The 18,576-nt window shown below is 41.5% G+C and overlaps 1 protein-coding gene across 1 annotated transcript in view; it reads right to left on the reverse strand.

Annotated features, from left to right (window-relative positions):
* Positions 1-18,576, reverse strand: part of ZMYM4 (zinc finger MYM-type containing 4) — a 155,964-nt gene that overhangs the window by 14,190 nt on the left and 123,198 nt on the right. The window contains exons 15-25 of the mRNA XM_069756826.1: positions 13,901-14,047; positions 13,703-13,740; positions 13,431-13,575; positions 12,867-12,982; positions 12,362-12,533; positions 8,889-9,068; positions 5,070-5,164; positions 4,664-4,835; positions 4,437-4,588; positions 2,826-2,937; positions 2,476-2,724 (exon numbers count right to left, since the gene is read on the reverse strand). Of these exons, the coding sequence (XP_069612927.1) occupies positions 2,476-2,724; positions 2,826-2,937; positions 4,437-4,588; positions 4,664-4,835; positions 5,070-5,164; positions 8,889-9,068; positions 12,362-12,533; positions 12,867-12,982; positions 13,431-13,575; positions 13,703-13,740; positions 13,901-14,047 (1,578 nt within the window). The remainder of the gene's footprint in view (positions 1-2,475; positions 2,725-2,825; positions 2,938-4,436; positions 4,589-4,663; positions 4,836-5,069; positions 5,165-8,888; positions 9,069-12,361; positions 12,534-12,866; positions 12,983-13,430; positions 13,576-13,702; positions 13,741-13,900; positions 14,048-18,576) is intronic.

Raw genomic sequence — 18,576 nt, forward strand, 5'->3', positions numbered from 1 at the left:
TTTTTGTAAACTCTGCGTGGATTTTTGTAGTGTTTTATACTGACCGCACAGTATTCCGTCCTGTCCTATCTACCGTATTTAGCTAGACTGGCCTCCTGTGCTCATCCTGGTTTCATTCTGTGTATGTCTTTTCCCTCTCCACTCACAGTCATTATTTGTGGGGGGCTAATCTATCCTTTGGGGATTTTCTCTGAGGCAAAATAGCTTTCCTGCTTCTTTCTTTAGGGGTAGTTAGCTCTTAGGCTGTGACGAGATGCCTAGGGAGAGTTAGGAGCATTCCACGGCTACTTCTAGTGTTGTGTTGAGCTTAGGGACTGCGGTCAGTACAGTTGCCACTTCCTTCAGAGCTCGTTCCATGTTGCTCCTAGACCACCGTATCATAACAGGGGAGCACTGCGCGATATTCACGTGTCCACGTTCCAGGCGCCGCTCCGTCTTCCGCGTCCTCTGCAGTGACGCTCAGGTCAAAGGACGCGATGACGTGGTTAGTCCGCGCCCTCTGCCTGAGCGTCACTGCAGAGGACGCGGAAGACACAGCGGCGCCGGAACGAGGTCCGGTGAGTATTGCAAGTGCTGGGGGCCTGAGCGATGAGAATGTCATTTTTTTTTTCTTAATCGCAGCAACAGCATATGGGGCAAATATCTCTATGGAGCATCTTATGGGGCCATAATCAACGTTTGTGCAGCACTATATGGGGCAAATATCTTTATGGAGCATCTTATGGGGCCATAATAAACATCTGTGCAGCATTATATGGGGAAATATCTCTATGGAGCATCTTATGGGGCCCTTATTAACCTTTATGCAGTACTGTATGGGGCAAATGTGTCTATGGGGCATCTTATGGGGCCATTATTTACCTTTGTGCAGCATTATATGGGGCATATTTTAATATGGAGCATCTTATGGGGCCCATCATGAACTGTATGGAGCATTATATGGGGCTCCTGATTCAATATGGATATTCAAAAACACAACCTACTGATGTCTCAATTAATTTTACTTTTATTGGTATCTATTTTTATTTTTGACATTTACCGATAGCTGCTGCATTTCCCACCCTAGGCTTATTCTCGAGTCATTAAGTTTAACCATTTTTTTGTGAAAAAAATTAGGGGGGGTCGGCTTATATTCGGGTCGGCTTTTACCTGAGTATATAAGGTATGTTTTACACACTCCCCTTGAGAAAGCAAAACGTTTATGGTCTGCTGATTTCACCAAGGGTAAGCAATATACTGCATTTGCTTCTATATGGACTGACCAACTTTAACTATAGTTATTTATACTCTACATGTATTGTTGAATTTGATCAGTATTTTCTGACTTAACATTGCACAATAAACCTCTACTGTTACCCGTGGTCAGACTTGATTCCCCACCTCCTTTTCTTACACTGGATTTACTTTCCTTTTCTGAATCCTCTAACATGCATTATTTATGATATGGTCCATGTTTTTCTAACATTTTTTGTGCAATAAAATTGTATTTGATTTTATATTTCCATGAGTTGTGTTTTTCTGGATACTTTGTATACTTATGCTGGTTGACATGCCTCTAGCCACTATAATTATGAATATATGTTTTTTTGAATATTTTTATGATTATATTTCAAATACGGTCTATTTGGACAGTTGAATCATTGACTAGACAATCTTACAATGCACCACATTGATCATAGTGGTTTATACAGTGCAAAATCTGGCACATTTTACGTTTACCCAAACCTATTAGTTCGCTTACTTGTGCCACAATTTTGACAGAAGGTGTTGTATGTTAGAGCAGGGGTCCCCAACTCCAGTCCTCAAGGCCCACCAACATGTCATGTTTTCAGGATTTCCTTAGTCTTGCCCAGGTAATAATTGCATCACCTGTGCAATGCAAAGGAAATCCTGAAAACATGACCTGTTGGTGGGCCTTGAGGACTGGAGTTGGGGACCCCTGTGTTAGACGATAACTCTATTCTGGCAAACCATACCTCTTTTCAGCAAAGCAATGTCTGTTGTCAGACAAGGCACATAACAGGTGTAAAGCATAACAAATATGATGCAAATCATTAAAGATAATTTTCTTGGCACATTTTTCTTGATAAATATATCCCACTATGAATATGTTCCCTTCTGCCCCATGTACAGATCACTGATAAAAGTGCTATAATGTAACAGCCTCACTGCTCTCTGTCATGTGTATACACAGGCTTCTGACACAGGGACCAGCACAGGGTTAATTTATCACACACAGCATTTAAGTGTGATGGTACTAAGACTACATGAAATGACTGATAAAATGACAGGGCTTGTGATTCTGTTCTACAAATGGTCCAGATTAAGTTTTGGTCGCTGAAGACTTGTTACATGGGTTATTGTTATTTATGAGGATCAGTATATACAGTGAGACCTATATGGTTCTGCTTAGATGCTATGGTAGAAAGAAACAGACCTCCATGCACTAATATTGTACTAAATAAAGAAACTCACCATGCTCCGGTTCTGACTTCGAGAAAGGAGGCATGAAACGCAGATATGTGGTCTTGGTGTTGTATTTTAGAGTCTTTGTACGTCTCATGACATAGGCAAAGGAAAGTTGCTGGTGCTCAGACATGGTCTTCAGCTGGAAGAATTTGGTGGTGAAGAAAAGCAGGGTATTGAGAAGGATAATAGGTGAGTAGGCACCAAGCTGTTTGCACTCCCATAAATGTTCCTCCTCAATCCTCGAAAACATATAACCTAGAATAGAGTTGTACAAGTCAGATAAAGCAAGGATGCTGTAAAAATACATGTAGAACGTACTATGTGACACATTTATGCCAACTGTTTTACTGATTTACCATTGGGTAAGACAAGCAGGTGCCAGCTCTTCAACAGCTTTGTAAGTTCCACCATAAATCTGGAGTATGGTTCTGTAAAAATGTTGTCTATCCTTCCATTCTCAAAAAGAAACTACAAAAACAAAAAGGGAGAACCTATGAATAGAAGATTATACCGGCTTCAGAAAATGTTATTACAGTGTTGAGTTAGACGATTTTTCCTAGTTTAGTGTCCATGGGGATTGTTACACAAAGATAGACTGAAGCAAGCTTGTCCCCTTTAGCTGTGATAATAAAGCTAACTTTGATAATAAAGTGAATTTTGTCCCTATACAAGGATCTACTCCATACTGACTTATTGGGATATCAGATTGGCGCAAGGGCTAAATGGCAAAAAGAGTTGGGTCGCTTGGAGGATGAAACATGAGAATCTGTACTAGAATGGATACCCAAATTATCATTGAATGAGCTGTATAGACTTTCCCATTTTTATATTATACACAGAGTATATAGGTCTCCGGATGTCTTATACAGAGCTGGGTTGAGATCTGATTTGGAATGCCCCAGATGTAGGAATTATAATGCTGGAATGTTTCACATGCTTAGGACGTGTCCGATACTGACTGCTTTTTGGTTAGTGGTTCTCAGTCGGTTAGAAAGGGTATACAGATGCATAATTCCAAGGGAACAAGTGGTGTGCATGTTGGGATATGTAGAAGAGATAGTTGTGGATAACAAGTTGAAAATAGCAATCGCTAGACTACTATACATGGCTCGGAAGGTCATAGCAAGAAACTAGATAAATGAGCAGCCTCCCTCGAGGGGAGAATACATTAAATATGTGGAGACGGTCATTGCCCTGGAAAAGGGAGTGTATGAGAAAAGAGGGAAGATGGTCTTGTATGACAAATTGTGGAGGCCTTGGCTGGAATTGGTATAGGAGAAGGTTAAGGGAAGATAGGCCTGAGGAGGTTTTGCCTATACAATAATGGTTTATATGTTCATAATGGAAGACACTACATAATGCTAATGTATATACTGTTACAAGACATGTTAAGAGAGAGCGTGAGCTGTCAAAATGGGAAGGAGGGGTGAGGGGTGGGGAAGGAGGGATGAGGGGTGGGGAAGGAGGGGTTAATGTTGGGGGAAAATGTAAAAACACATGTATTAATGTTAAATGTTTTATTGAAATTTTATACTTAATAAAAAACTATTTGAGTTAAAAAAAAAAAAAAAAAAAAGTTAATTTTGTATGAAACGTTACTAGGAAATTCCAAACTACCCACAAAAGTAACAATGCCACTAGAACTGTTGCTTCAAAGCTTTATGGATTGCTTTTTATGGCCAAACGTCCACATGCAATGACACCAACATCTGCTATGAAGCAAAGGAAGTACATACTGCTGTGAAACGTCAACTCCCAACATGTTGTGACAACCTGTGGAGTGCTGGGAGTTGCAGCATCACACCGCTAGGTTACCAAAGGTTGCGGATTCCTGATTTAGAGAATTCCTGTTTAAGCACAACAATGCCACCAAGCACAAATTAAATCTTTAAAGCCTTATATAACAAGTCTGCCCAGACAAAAACTTGACCAACTCCAAATGTGAAAGAATGCAGTCACTAATTTACCTGCTGAACTCCAAGGCACAGGTACAGGATGCTATCTGCATTGTATTTCTCTCCATTGGGTCGACGTACTTCATGGATAAACTGACATAAGCCATAACTAAGTTCAGCAAAGGTGCACGACAAAATATCTTCTTTAAATTTTACAGGTCGTACTATGAGAAAGCAAGACAGTAAGTAGGAAAATAGAAAAAACAGAACATGATGTTTCTGTCACACACAAAATTTACCTCCAAACTTAATGTCTTCTGGTTCTTCTTGTGAGTTTTTCCATCGTACCCAATTCTTCCAGGCATTTACCCCATACATGTATTTTAATGTGGAACCTAATGCAGAACATCCAGGATATGATCCCTGCATCAGGTTTCGTGGCTCCACAGCAACCACTGACTTTTTGCGACCCTTAGAAAAATCAGAAAACAATGGATAAATAATTGTCTGAAACATAATGACTTGTGGTTGCTGTAGCATGAGCATTTGATAATATTGTGTGTTAATAACAAGTCACTATACATTTCTACAGAAAAAAGTCTGTCAATCTCCAGCGCTAGCACAATGAGTATTATATGGACAGTTTAGAAGAAAAAAAAACATAACATTTTCTTGTACCACTAACTTTAAATAACAATGACTCACCCGGCGTTTAGGCTGTGGGAACCCATCACGGTGTTTTCGCCTTCCTCGTGCCCGACCAAAGAAACTTGAACCTTTACTTAATGGGTCAAATGCTTCTATGATAGGTAAAAGTGCAAGTTATTACATGATCTTCTGTAATATCCCAAACAAATTTACTCTAATATCTGAACACTTGCAGACACTCAACACTAAAGTGTCATGTTTCCAAGGTTTGTGACACTGTTTTGATGAACAATTTGCTACATTTATTGATTTGTATGACATAGTTGTTCTATGCAGATAGGTTATATTTATAGTACTGGTCAAAATAAAAACCAGTGTTCATATAATTGTTTTCTTTGCTCTTATTTGAATGTGCACATTGTAGAGAAAGATTGAAGGCAGCAAACCTCAAAGGAACACAGGGGAAAAAAAAAAAAAAAGAGTAAAAAAACACAAGTAAATCAAAATCAGAAAAAGTGTTAAACCTCAAATTCCTCAAAATCCCATTCCATTCCTTTTACTCTGATGACAACTTTACACTCCCTTAACATTCTGGTAAACAGATTCATCAGGTAGTCACATGGAATGGAAGGTGCTCCCAGAATTGCTGAACACTTGTTGGCTGTTTTGCCTTCACTCTGAGGTCCACCTCATCGCAAACCATCTCAATTTTGTTGAGGTTGGGTGATTATGTAGACTACATCATTTGAGGCATCAAACCATCCCCTCTCATTCTTGGTCACATAGTCCTTACATATCCTGGAGGTGTATCTTGGGTCATGTGTTGCTGCAACAAAAATGATGGTCCCACTACGTTAAGCTAAGTTAAAAATAGATGTGATGGCATGTTATTGTAGAATGATGTTGTAGTCATGCTGTGTAAGTGTTCCTTGAATTTGGAATACATCACCAATGGTGTCACCAGCAAAGTATCATTACCTTTCCCCCTCTATGCTGCACGGAAGACATCACACATGTAGAAACCATTCGCTCACCTTGTGTCTCACAAAGATATGACGATTTATAGCAAAATCTCTAATGTAATTAACTACCCCGGCGCCCACACTTACCCGAATGCTGCCATGAGAAAATTAACTGTATTCCCCCTGTCAGCGCTCCAGTTTCAAGCACAGGGTGGCAGCAGCTTAGGCTCAGCCACGGCTCGGAGTATATAGAGAGTGGTGGCTGTAACCATGCCCCCAGCTCTGACTAACATTGGCTCTGCATTGGGGCTGGTTGTCAGTGAGGGCCGAGGACACTGTTACAGCACCCGCCTTTACTGAACCCGCGCCGGCGCAGCCCCCGCAACTGCTGAAACTGGAACGCTGCAGTGGGGAATAAAGTTCATTTTCTCCCAGCAGCGTTCCTTAAATGCGGGCGCTGGGCAGGTTAATATTAAACTGCAGATTAACCCCATACCTGCAGGTTAATAGCAATATTTCTGGGGACAGGCTTCACTTAAGACCTGAGTTCAGGTTTCCACAAATCTAATGTCCAGTCATTGTGTCGCTTGGCCCAAACAAGTCTCTTCTTGTCTGCTTTCCTCAGTAGAGGCTTCTTTGCAGCAATTCAACCATAACTTAGTCCAGCTTCTTGCAATTTCCTATGGACTGCTAATGTAGAAATGAGTCAGCTACTTGAAGTCTATGCACATGTAGAAAAAAGGGGGATCCAGCTCCAAGAGATAATCATTTAACTTTAATAGTATTCATTTAAATTAGAATTAGGCAATAAGACATACAAAAACTTAGTCTTAGACTAAGAGCACTTGTGTGTCCGAAACGTGTACAGTTTGCACAGGCACTCTCCTTCCGGTATATCCGGTTTTTGTATGTCTCATCGACTATTTCTATCTTAAATGAATACTATTAGGCCGCCGTCACACTTGCGAGTTTTACGGACGTAAGAGCGCAGAAACTACGTCCGTAAAACTCGCAAAACATACGACACAATTATTCTCTATGCCCCTGCTCCTATCTGCCGTATTAAACTGATCAGTATTAGACGGCTTTCTACGGCCGTACAAAATCGCAGCATGCTGCGTTTGTCACCGTACTGCGCAAGAAATACGCCAATGAAAGTCTATGGAAGCGTGAAAAATACGGATTACACACGGACAAGCAGTGTGACTTGCGAGAAATACGCAGCGGTGTTAGAGAGAAAAGCCGGTAATTCAGTGCGGTGTACAGTCCAATAGGTAGAATAAATGTGTACACATAGAATAGGTATATATATATATATATATATATATATATATATATATATATATCCTCAAACAATATAAGAAAAAAAGAAAAGCAGCACCAAATAATAAAGAATGTGGACTTTATTGCCTGGCCGGCGTGGCAACGTTTCGGATATCAAATCCTTTCTCAAGCCAGATGTGCCTTTTCTGGGGTGGCTGGGGGCAGGTGTTTTTAGCCAGGGGGGGGGGGGGGGGGGCAATAACCATGGACCCTCTCCAGGATATTAATATCTGCCCTCAGTCTCTAGCTTTACTACTCTGGCGGAGAAAATTGCGCGGGAGCCCACGCCAATTTTTTCCGCCATTTAACCCTTTAATTTAATAGCTAGAACGGCCAAATTTTGCATATACACACTACTATCATCAGTAGTGTGGAATATGCAAAAAAAATGGGGATATGAGATGGTTTACTGTATGTAAACCATGTCTCAAATCATGTCGGGTTTAGGAAGGAGAAAGAAAAAGCCGGTAATTGAATTACCGGCTTTCAAGCTGTATAGCGCTGGAAAAAATATTAATATATATACATATATGTGTCTACTGACCACGCAGTACGGATGCCATACGGATTACATACGGAGGATGCCATGCGCAAAAAACGCTGACACACCCTGCCTACGGAGGAGCTACGGACCACTATTTTCGGGACTTTTCAGCGTATTACAGCCGTAATATACGGACCGTATTGTTTTACGCTGTGTGTGACGCCGGCCTTAAAGTGATTTTATCTCTTGGAGCTGGTTCCCCCTTTTTTCCACATGTGCATCTCTAGGCGTCTGGCAGTGACGCAAATCCGTGCTCAAGATTTCCTGGACTCATAAGGAAATTCACGTGAAGGGTGAGCTGAGTATATCTTTTTTTCTGTACTTGGAAGTCTATGCATTATTTATGAAAGCGGTTATGAGAGGAGTTGTTAATTTGCAGTTTCTAAGTCTGGTAGCTTTCATGAACTTATCCTCAGATATTTCTTGGCCTTCCATTCCTGGGGCAGTCCTCATGACAGCCAGGTTCCCCATAGCAATTGAATGTTGTTGTGACTGCATTTGAGGATACCTACAAGGTTTTAGGAATTTTCTGGATTTTGATTTTCGAAACATGTTAAATAAAACTAATGAAAAAAAAAAGTGATGGACTGTCATTTTTCTTTGCTGAATCCTATTCCTCAACTTTGGTAAACCAATCAACTAGGTACTGTATTGAACTGGGTACAAAACTGTCTCAGCAAAACACACCTGAAGGTCGGCACTTTCTGAATCCAGGAAATTCCACAAATGAACACTTGATGAGGTATACCTGTTCATTAGAAGCCATTTCACAAATCAACCTGATGAGGCTAGTTGATAAAATGCCAAGTGTGTGTATAATATGCCAAGAGGGTGTAAAGAGGTCATCAAAATAAAACGGAGGAACTTGTGGTGTAATACATAATCTGGTTTGTTTCACAGGTTTCTCTTCACTCCTTTCTATTTGCATTGCTTGATGGTTTTGCTGTCCACATTCCAGTAAGAACAAGTTAGTCCAACCTTTTGACTGGTACTTTATACCATTTAAACCAATATTTCTAATTGATCAATATTGATAAAATGACCAACCTGTTGGGAAGTCTAATTCCAGATCTTGTTCAGTTCCCACTCTTGAAAGCGGCCGGATTTCTGTGTCTGGCTCTTGCACGTTGTTGGATTTAAGGGTGTAGTGGTTTAATTCATCTTCCCAACTATGTGGAGTAGATACAGCTTCAGATTCTAGGTCTCCACTGTAAGTACTGCCTTGATCTGGAGAAAAAAAAATTGGTTGAGGGATGATATGCAGAGGCACATATTTAGCAATTTTTGAATGGGATTTCAATATGGGCAATATTGGAGGGATCCTATAAACCACCAGAGGGATTGCTATTTGTTCATAAACTTGCAATCCGGATATGGAATGAAAGTAAACAAATTTTTAAATTCACTGAGCAAGTGGGTAAGACTCAGTTATATTACAAGAGCTTATATTTTGGAAGCAATACGGAACAACACTGGACAAGGTATTTGAAAATGAAGTACTGTTATCATTTGACCAAGCACATATAAAATATGAAGTTCCACACAGTGATTTATATAGATATCTGCAAATGAGCCATGCTATTACACACCAGCTCCCACATCCTAGAATGCAGATCCTGAGATACCCGCTAATAGGTGTACTCATTACCAAAGGCCCTATGGGTGTAATTTCCACCCTATATACTTTTCTACATAATTAAAAAATTGCATCCACTCAGCTTCCTGTAAAACACAAATGGCGACAATTGATACCCTCATTCACAGAAGAACACTGGAGTGATGCTTTAGAAGCCCACACAATGGTATCAAATAATAAATAATAATTGATGCAAATAATAAATTAATACAATTATTTATTTTGCATCAATCTTACCTAACCCCATCCAAACTGTATAGGTTTGGTAGATTATCCTCTGATGGTTGTCACAGATGTGGGGAATTGGGGGCGGATTTTTGGCATCTTATCTGGAACTGTGTAGTCATGAGGAGATATTGGGGTGAAGTGGTTGCTACATTATCAAGAATAATTGGGGCACCGATTGATTGTGTGCCGAAACGATGTGTGTTGGGAATTTTGGATGAGGAAATTTGGTTACATTATGATAGAATTCTCATTTGTGAGAATCTGTTCTTGCCAGGAAAGTGATAACATTGAGATGGATGGGGGGATGGGCTCCTTCTGTTGTCAATGGAAAAAATGAGTAAATAATATAATACCGTATGGGAATATAGTATTTACGTATAGAGGATGTCCCCAAAAATTCAATAAAATCTGGGAGAAGTGGTGTGATTCACCTCTGACGCAATTATCTCCCAATGTTTTAGCTTCCTCAATTTCACGCTATGTACCCTCAAGGATTCCAGGTTTTCAACAGCATGAGAGAAGATTCCTGATACCAAAGAACCAACGAGTGTATTGCCATTGCTAGCCTATAAATCATCAAGTTCTTAAGTTTGACAAATTGCTTATTGTCCTAACAAATGGATGAGTGCAGTGTTCTACTTGCCCCAATTGTTTTGTTTAAAATATAGCTATACATTAACCCCTTTCTGACCTTAGACGGGATAGTACGTCTGAGGTCAGAAGCCTCGCTTTGATGCGGGCTCCGGCGGTGAGCCCGCACCAAAGCCGGGACATGTCAGCTGTTCAAAACAGCTGACATGTGCCCGTAATAGGCGCGAGCAGAATCGCGATCTGCCCGCGCCTATTAACTAGTTAAATGCCGCTGTCAAACGCAGACAGCGGCATTTAACTACCGCATCCGGCCGGGCGGCCGGAAATGACGTCATCGCCGACCCCCGTCACATGATCGGGGTCGGCGATGCTTCTCCTTTGTAACCATAGAGGTCCTTGAGACCTCTATGGTTACTGATCGCCGGTAGCTGTGAGCGCCACCCTGTGGTTGGCGCTCACAGCACACCAGATTTTCAGCTACATAGCAGCGAACAGCAGATCGCTGCTATGTAGCAGAGGCGATCGTGCTATGCCAGCTTCTAGCCTCCCATGGAGGCTATTGAAGCATGGCAAACGTAAAAAAAAAAAAAAAAAATTAAAAAAAAAAAAAGTGAAAAAAAAAAAAAAAAAAAAAAAAAAAGTTTAAATCACCCCCCTTTCGCCCCAATCAAAATAAACCAATGAAAAAAAAATCAAATCTACACGTATTTGGTATCGCCGCGCTCAGAATCGCCCGATATATCAATTAAAAAAAAGCATTAACCTGATCGCTAAACAGCGTAGAGAGAAAAAAATTCGAAACGCCAGAATTACGTTTTTTTGGTCGCTGTGACATTGCATTAAAATGCAATAACGGGCGATCAAAAGAACGTATCTGCACCAAAATGCTATCATTAAAAACGTCATCTCGGCACGCAAAAAATAAGCCCTCAACCGACCCCAGATCATGAAAAATGGAGACGCTACGAGTATCGGAAAATGGCGCAATTTTTTTTTTAGCAAAGTTTGGAATTTTTTTTCACCACTTAGGTAAAAAATAACCTAGACATGTTAGGTGTCTATGAACTCGTAATGACCTGGAGAATCATAATGTCAGGTCACTTTTAGCATTTAGTGAACCTAGCAAAAAAGCCAAACAAAAAACAAGTACGGAATTGCACTTTTTTTGCAATTTCACCGCACTTGGAATTTTTTTTCCCGTTTTCTAGTACACGACATGCTAAAACCAATGATGTCGTTCAAAAGTACAACTCGTCCCGCAAAAAATAAGCCCTCACATGGCCAAATTGACGGAAAAATAAAAAAGTTATGGCTCTGGGAAGGAGGGGAGTGAAAAACGAACACGGAAAAACGAAAAATCCCAAGGTCATGAAGGGGTTAAAATATTGTAATATGCTACAACGAAATATACTAATTAAAATATGATGTAATATTTGTAATAGTATCCTGTATTGATATCTGTTAACATTGATAGGATAATCTGATGCATATCCTCCTGTTAATGTATACTCTGTTTATTCTGAGGTATTTTTCAATAAAAAGGTTAAAAAAAATCGGAGGAAAGTTGGTTACAGGGGCTACCAGGCTCTCCTGAGGGGACAGAAATTATTTGTATAGCTCCAGTCTTCTAATGAGTGGTACAACACAGGATCTAGCAATGCACCATGCCAGTATTTATCCTGGGGATCATATATTGGACAGGTACCCTGCCAGTTTTAACATGGCTCCAAAACAGCTTTAAAAAGTCAAATGAAACACAGCGGGTTTATTGCACCAGGTGAAGTGGAAAATGAATGTAAAAAATACATTTCTAATGAATCCCACCCTCTATTGTGAACATTTAGCGAACTTGAGAGACACCATGTTTTGCTTTGACCATAAAAAGTAACCATTGCATCAACTGTCTACCTCATGAAACCGATTAGTAAATTGGAGAACTATCAGTGAAACATTAATGGAAGAAGAAAAAAAAAATGTTTCCAGTTACAACTCCAAAATGAATGAAGTTTCCAATAATAAAAAGTTTACCATTTGCAAGAGAAATTTTACTGCTGCCTCTACTGACCTCCGTGAGATAACGTTTTCTCCTTTTCCTCATCTTCAGCAATCATTTCTGCCATTTGAAGTATATCTGCCTCAAAGGGATCGGATGGGACTTTTTCTTTGAGGTCCTCAATTGCATCTATAATCTTGTCAGCATTATCAAGAGTGGTGGGAATCAGCATTGGGACAGGCACCTTTATATTTAAAAAGAAAAGCATGAGTGTAAAATCACTCACTGAGCATACTACCTTGCATTGAACGAGTTGTCCATCCGTGTGACACAATAAAATAAAGTATGGTTACCTCATCATTCCCCAGCACCCCACTAACAAAGCTGCCCTGGTCACCTGCCATTGCTGTTCAGTCTGAATGTGCTCGTGACCACTGAGCCAATCACTGATGGCCAACAGAGTAAGCGCGTAAGGAAGGTGAGTAAACTGTATACTGGATTTTATTGTGTCTTAGCATTATGAATTGTTATCAAAAAGCAAACAACCCCTTTAACGTACCAAAGACTAAAAACTTACCGGGAATGGTAAACTTAGTGGAACTGGGGCAAACTGAGTATACAAGTGCATGGGAATAGGAATAAACACTGGCACTGGTACAGGAAGCACCAGGATCTGTGGCTTCCCATCATCTTCTATAGATAAAAAAAAAATGTATACACGAATTATGCTCAGAAACGAGTACAAACCTTCCCAAAATCCTTTGCAAGCATGAAAAATTGAAGCCAATTTGTGATGCTTATATAAAAGCTACAATGTATGTTACCCATGTGTTATATGTTACCCATCTGTATAAACTAAACGAGAGGCCTACTCCAGACTACCCATTTTCAGATATAAAGACCCTAGATAATTGTCTTATTTACAGCTATTACTAGTAAGGAATTCAGCTACTCTTTTTTGCTACAGGGAAACAGACCCATTACACAGTGAACATTAAAATTATTGGACATGTTGTAGCTGTGCGAGACCCATGTATTACATCACTGTGCACTAATAAGCCATATGGAAAAAAGTCGAACATTTCAAATTGCAAACATGGACTTCACGACTGATCAAAGAGCCCCAACAACATAAACATACCCGTCTGACACTCCTTGTGCTGAGTGTGAGGTTTGCACGAGGTTGCCTTGGTTTGTGTAATTGGTTTGCAGAGCAGGGCCTTATTTTTCAGGAGACGTGGGGGCTGTGAAGCAGGAAGTTTCAGGGCATCTGTCTGAGTACTTGCCTAGAAGACCCCCAAAAATTTGAGAAGGTTAATGATGAACAAAAGCAAAATATGCAACTTACATAAGAAAAAAAAACAAACATATGACTCCACGATAGATACGTAAATAGCTGGTTATAAAACTTACATCTCCAATTATTTTTGGTGTTACTGTTGGGACAGCACCTAAACATTGAAATGATAACAACACTGTTAGACCTTGGAAATCAGAATTGTATGCCTACTATTTGGGAACTGGATTCATTCTACAGATCACACCTAACCTGTAAAATGTGTTACACTATACCAAGGAGTGATCTGCAAGTACAAGATAATGGGCACTTACCTTGTAAGACATTATTGGAGTTTGCAGTGGGTTGAGTTGCAGGGGCACTTGCAAGGGACACTACATTGGCAATAACTGGAGTGGAATCCTTGGCTCCAGAGGAGCCAGTGGAAGCTGGGACTGCTTGGACCATGGGGACATTGGATGCTAGAAGTAGGAAAGCGTGACCATATTACAATATTCCATCACAAAAATACACTGAGAAGCATTTGTAAAAAAAAAAAAAAAAGAAAAACAAAACACATTACAGTATTCTGGGAATTCGCAGGTTTTCAGATTTGTCCAAATATAATCAGAAACAACAAATAACACACCATCAGCCTTATACTTGTGCTCCATCTTACTCATCATGTCAGGTTTTAAGTGCAGTAATGCAGTACAGTACTTGGAAGGCCAATTAAAATGAAAGACGAATTTCAAAGAAAAAAAGAGGGACAGTTGAGAAAGTAAGCAATCCTGTGACCCATATAACGTTCTCCTCACTGGTCCGGCTACATTCCACTTTGCAAGTGATTTTGTTATCTTTGGGAAATTCACATAAGACAATATATATATATATATATATATATATATATATATATATATATATATATATATATATATATATATATATATATATATATATATATACAGTACAGACCAAAAGTTTGGACACACCTTCTCATTTAAAGATTTTTCTGTATTTTCATGACTATGAAAATTGTACATTCACACTGAAGGCATCAAAACTATGAATATATTTAATATGACAGCAAAATGCATGAGATTTTGGAAAATCTAATGAAAAAAGTATGCTGTGGATGTAAGTGCATAATTCGCTGCAATGACATGTGCAGAGGTGATTACTACTGCAGCTATTACAGACTTACACTGCGGGAGGTCCTCAGTAAATATGTTCCATATAAAAGATTCCTGCTACAGTGCACATACAATGCTTTTTAGCACTGCAGATAGGTTTATACCTTGTATGCATGAAATTATGCACATAAGGCCCCCATCACACTTCAGTTTTTAATGGTAGTATGCAGTCCGTTTTTTTTAAGAACCTCAAATATGGACACTGCACACCCATTGTATTCAATGGTAGTGCGCACATCAGGTTTTTCACATGTACCGTGTATACATGTGAAAATAGGGATTTTTGTGTACTCAGCGTAAAATTCTTTTCTCCAAGCCATTAATTGGGGGACACAGACCGTGGGCGTATGCTGCTGCCACTAGGAGGCTGACACTAAGTGATACAAAGAAAGTTAGCTCCTCCCCTGCAGTATACACCCTCCTGCTGGCTCTCAGCTAACCAGTTCGATGCAAAATCAGTAGGAGATCAATAAAATATATGACCGTATAGCATGTCACATTATATATGAGAGTATAGCATGTCAAATTATAAAACAAGCACAAGCTAATAATAGGGTGGGAGCGGTGTCCCCCAATGAATGGCTCGGAGAAAAGGATTTTACGGTGAGTACACAAAAATCCCTATTTCTCCTTCGCCTCATTGGGGGACACAGACCGTGGAACGTCCCAAAGCAGTCCCAGGGTGGGGACAACATCAGATCAGGCCTTGTGAAACTGCTACTTATAAGTGCGCCACCACAGCCTGCAGAGTCCGCCTGCCCAGACTCACACCTGTGGAAGTCTGGGAATTATAGTGCTTCAAGAATGCATGCGGACTGGACGAACTCGCAAGCTTGTAGGTGTAGTGCTTGGCTGACGCCTGGTGCCTAGAACCCAAGAAACCTCGATAGACAGGGAGATAGGCTGACATCTAACACAGAAGGACTCCTGGATGGTGTAACAAAACCACCAAGCTAACATAGCCGATTAAACTGCTAAACCCTTCCTGTAACTGTGAGGAAGCAGTCTTCTTACCGTGAGGTAGCCCAAATAAAGTGTCCAACTTTCAGAAGGACGCCGTCCTCGAGACGTACCTACTCAGAGCACTTACCACGTCCAGAATATGGGGAACTCATTCCGTTTTGTGGTCTGGTGCCGAAAGAGATGAGGGAAGAACGACGGCCTCATAACCGTGGTAATACAATACCACCTTGGTAACAAGGGACGGGGATGGCCTGAGGGCAACCTTGCCTTGATGGTAATAAGGGAAAAAAGTCTGAAAGAACAGAGCGGCTAGCTCCGAAGACTCGTCAGGATGAGGAGATCGCAGAGAAAACAGGGCGACCTTTCCTGATAATAAAGTCTGTCCGGATCAAAAGGAGTCTACTGTAAAACTCCCAGGACCATTAAGGTCCCAAAGATCTAACGGTATGCGATAGGCAAGAACCACATGTGAAGACTCCCTGCGAGGAAGTCCATAACTGCAGTTTTGTTGCAATAAGACGGAAAAATACTAGTTCAGCAAACGAGAAAAACTGACATGGTCAGTGCGGATCTCCCAGGATTACTAGGGCCCTTCCTGCGTCCGAAAAGATCTAGGAAGTAGTGGAAGAGGGGTTATGGAAACTGGTACCATGCAAGAACCAGAGCATGCACTGCGATGGCTTTTGGATCTGGAGGCCGAACCATGAACGTAGAGTACATTGGCGTTCAGTCTGGATGCCATCCGACCTACATCTCGAGTGCTCCAAAGACAGATCTGATGGAAGCCAGAGTTCTACTCCTGAGATGTGTAGTGATCTCGAGTGCCGAGATCACCGAATGATAGATTGTGGCCCAACAGAGAATGTGAGGTACCTCGGCCATGACAACTGACCGTGTGTACCTGCTAGATGATTGACGTATGGCACAGACGTGGGATTGTCCAATTGAATCGGATGGGGTGACCCGCCAGAAGGCAGTGGACCTGCTGTAGAACTAGCAGTAACGTTCGGATCCCCAGAACAATGATCAGGAGAAGAGGACTGGCATCCGTAGTCACTAATAACCATTGAATCGGGAGAAAGGATCTACCCTGGATGAGGAAGGAGCTCAGAGACTACCGTCTGAAAGCCTGATTGACCTGCAGAAAATAAGAGCGAAGGAAACCGCTTCCATTGTCACCAATTTTCCTCAGAACCCTCCTAGCAAATCGAATGGAATGAGGGGATGAGTGAACAAGTGCGCAAGCTCCCTGTTGCAGGGCCACGGCCTTGTCTCAAGGGAGAATCACCAACCTTATGGAAGATTCCAGGATCATCCTCAAAAAAGGATATCTGCTGGGCTGGAAAAGAGGAAAAAAAACTTGTCTAAGTTTAGCTGCTAGCCCAGGAGAGAGAGGGTATAGCAAGAGATATAGACGACTCAGCGCAGGGCTGGAAGCGCGGCTAGAAAGTCGACCAGATAGGGTAGGACGACCACGCCTCTAGGGTGCAAGAGGAACGTGACAGCCGCCATAACCCTTGCGAACACTCTGGGTGCGGTAGCAAGCCCGAAGGACAAGGTCGTGATTTGAAAATTCTGTTCGTGAAAGGGAAAGCGAAGGAATTTTTGAAGACGGGAAAACATAGGAATGTGAAGGTTAGCATCCCGAATGTCGATGGATGCCAGAAAATCCACCGTTTTCCATTGAAGTAATGGCTGAGCGGAGGAATTCCATCCGAAGAAGGGGGAAGAAGTTTGAGGTTCAGGGTCAGTCTTACTTTTCGGTTCCCATTTTGGAACCAAGATCCCTTAGCTCTAGACCGTCCAGGACAACTGATCCACTGCTGGTTAAGTCTATAGGAAATCAAAACAGTTAAGGTCTCTGACCAAGAGACCACTGCTCTAGCAACAGATGCGGTGGCTAAGGAAGGGTAGAGCGCTGAACTGGAGGCCGCAAGACGGAACAAACTAGATTTGCTATCTGACACAGTCCATTGTATTTTTAATTGATGACCCATCGGGCAGGGATACTGGAATGTATACCAGAGGACATTCTACCCGGTTAATATGCCAAGTGGCAGAATGCACAGCTGCATGCAGAAGGTTAGGAAAAAACGTCTCTTACTATCGCCGCTCTCTTTGTCGGTGTGGAGATAAAATGACGAACCCTCGATCCACCATCCTCTTAACAGGGAAGTGGAGAGGGATCGTCCGCCTTCTTGCATCATCTGCAAAATAGTGGAGATGCAGAGGGTGTGTTTGGACGCCAAAAAGGGAGCCTCTGTACATCCACAGAGTTAAGGTCCCTGGGTGGACAGGGTTGGTTGTCTGGCGTTAGGCCTGGCTGTAGATGAGGATACATGGAGGCGACACTCCATGTGCTCGTTTATCGATGGTGTGGGAGATCGGTGCCCTTTAAAAGGACCCGTCGCCCTTAAGAATCAGACCAAGCATGGCATCTCACGTCTGAGGTGGGTATACGTGGAGTGGACACCCCGCGTGTTTGCATATTGGATGAAAAAAGGATACCGCGCTTGCAGAGGTTTCTGTCCAGTGGATCGCTTATCTGGACGCTACCTGTCCGGGTGAATGGCAAATGCTCTGCGAGGGAGTTTTGTTTCCTCATGAGGGACGCTGCGTGATCTAGAGTAGAACCGGAGTCCTCGTCAATCTACAGAGATTGGTTGATGATATAAATAGGCGAATCCATCCTTTTCTGAAGTTCTGGTGAGTCCAGAACAAAGGCAATATCCAATCCATATTCAGAGACTTGTTCTCAGCAAATCATTGGTGAGGGATCAAAAAATGAAACTTCCGTTTTCTAGGCGCGTGTACGTTTCTAGACACCTGTACGTTTCTAGAAAACTTGTGGCTCC

The sequence above is a fragment of the Ranitomeya imitator genome, chromosome 3 (assembly GCF_032444005.1).
Source record: "Ranitomeya imitator isolate aRanImi1 chromosome 3, aRanImi1.pri, whole genome shotgun sequence".
NCBI classification, from domain to species: Eukaryota; Metazoa; Chordata; class Amphibia; order Anura; family Dendrobatidae; genus Ranitomeya; species Ranitomeya imitator.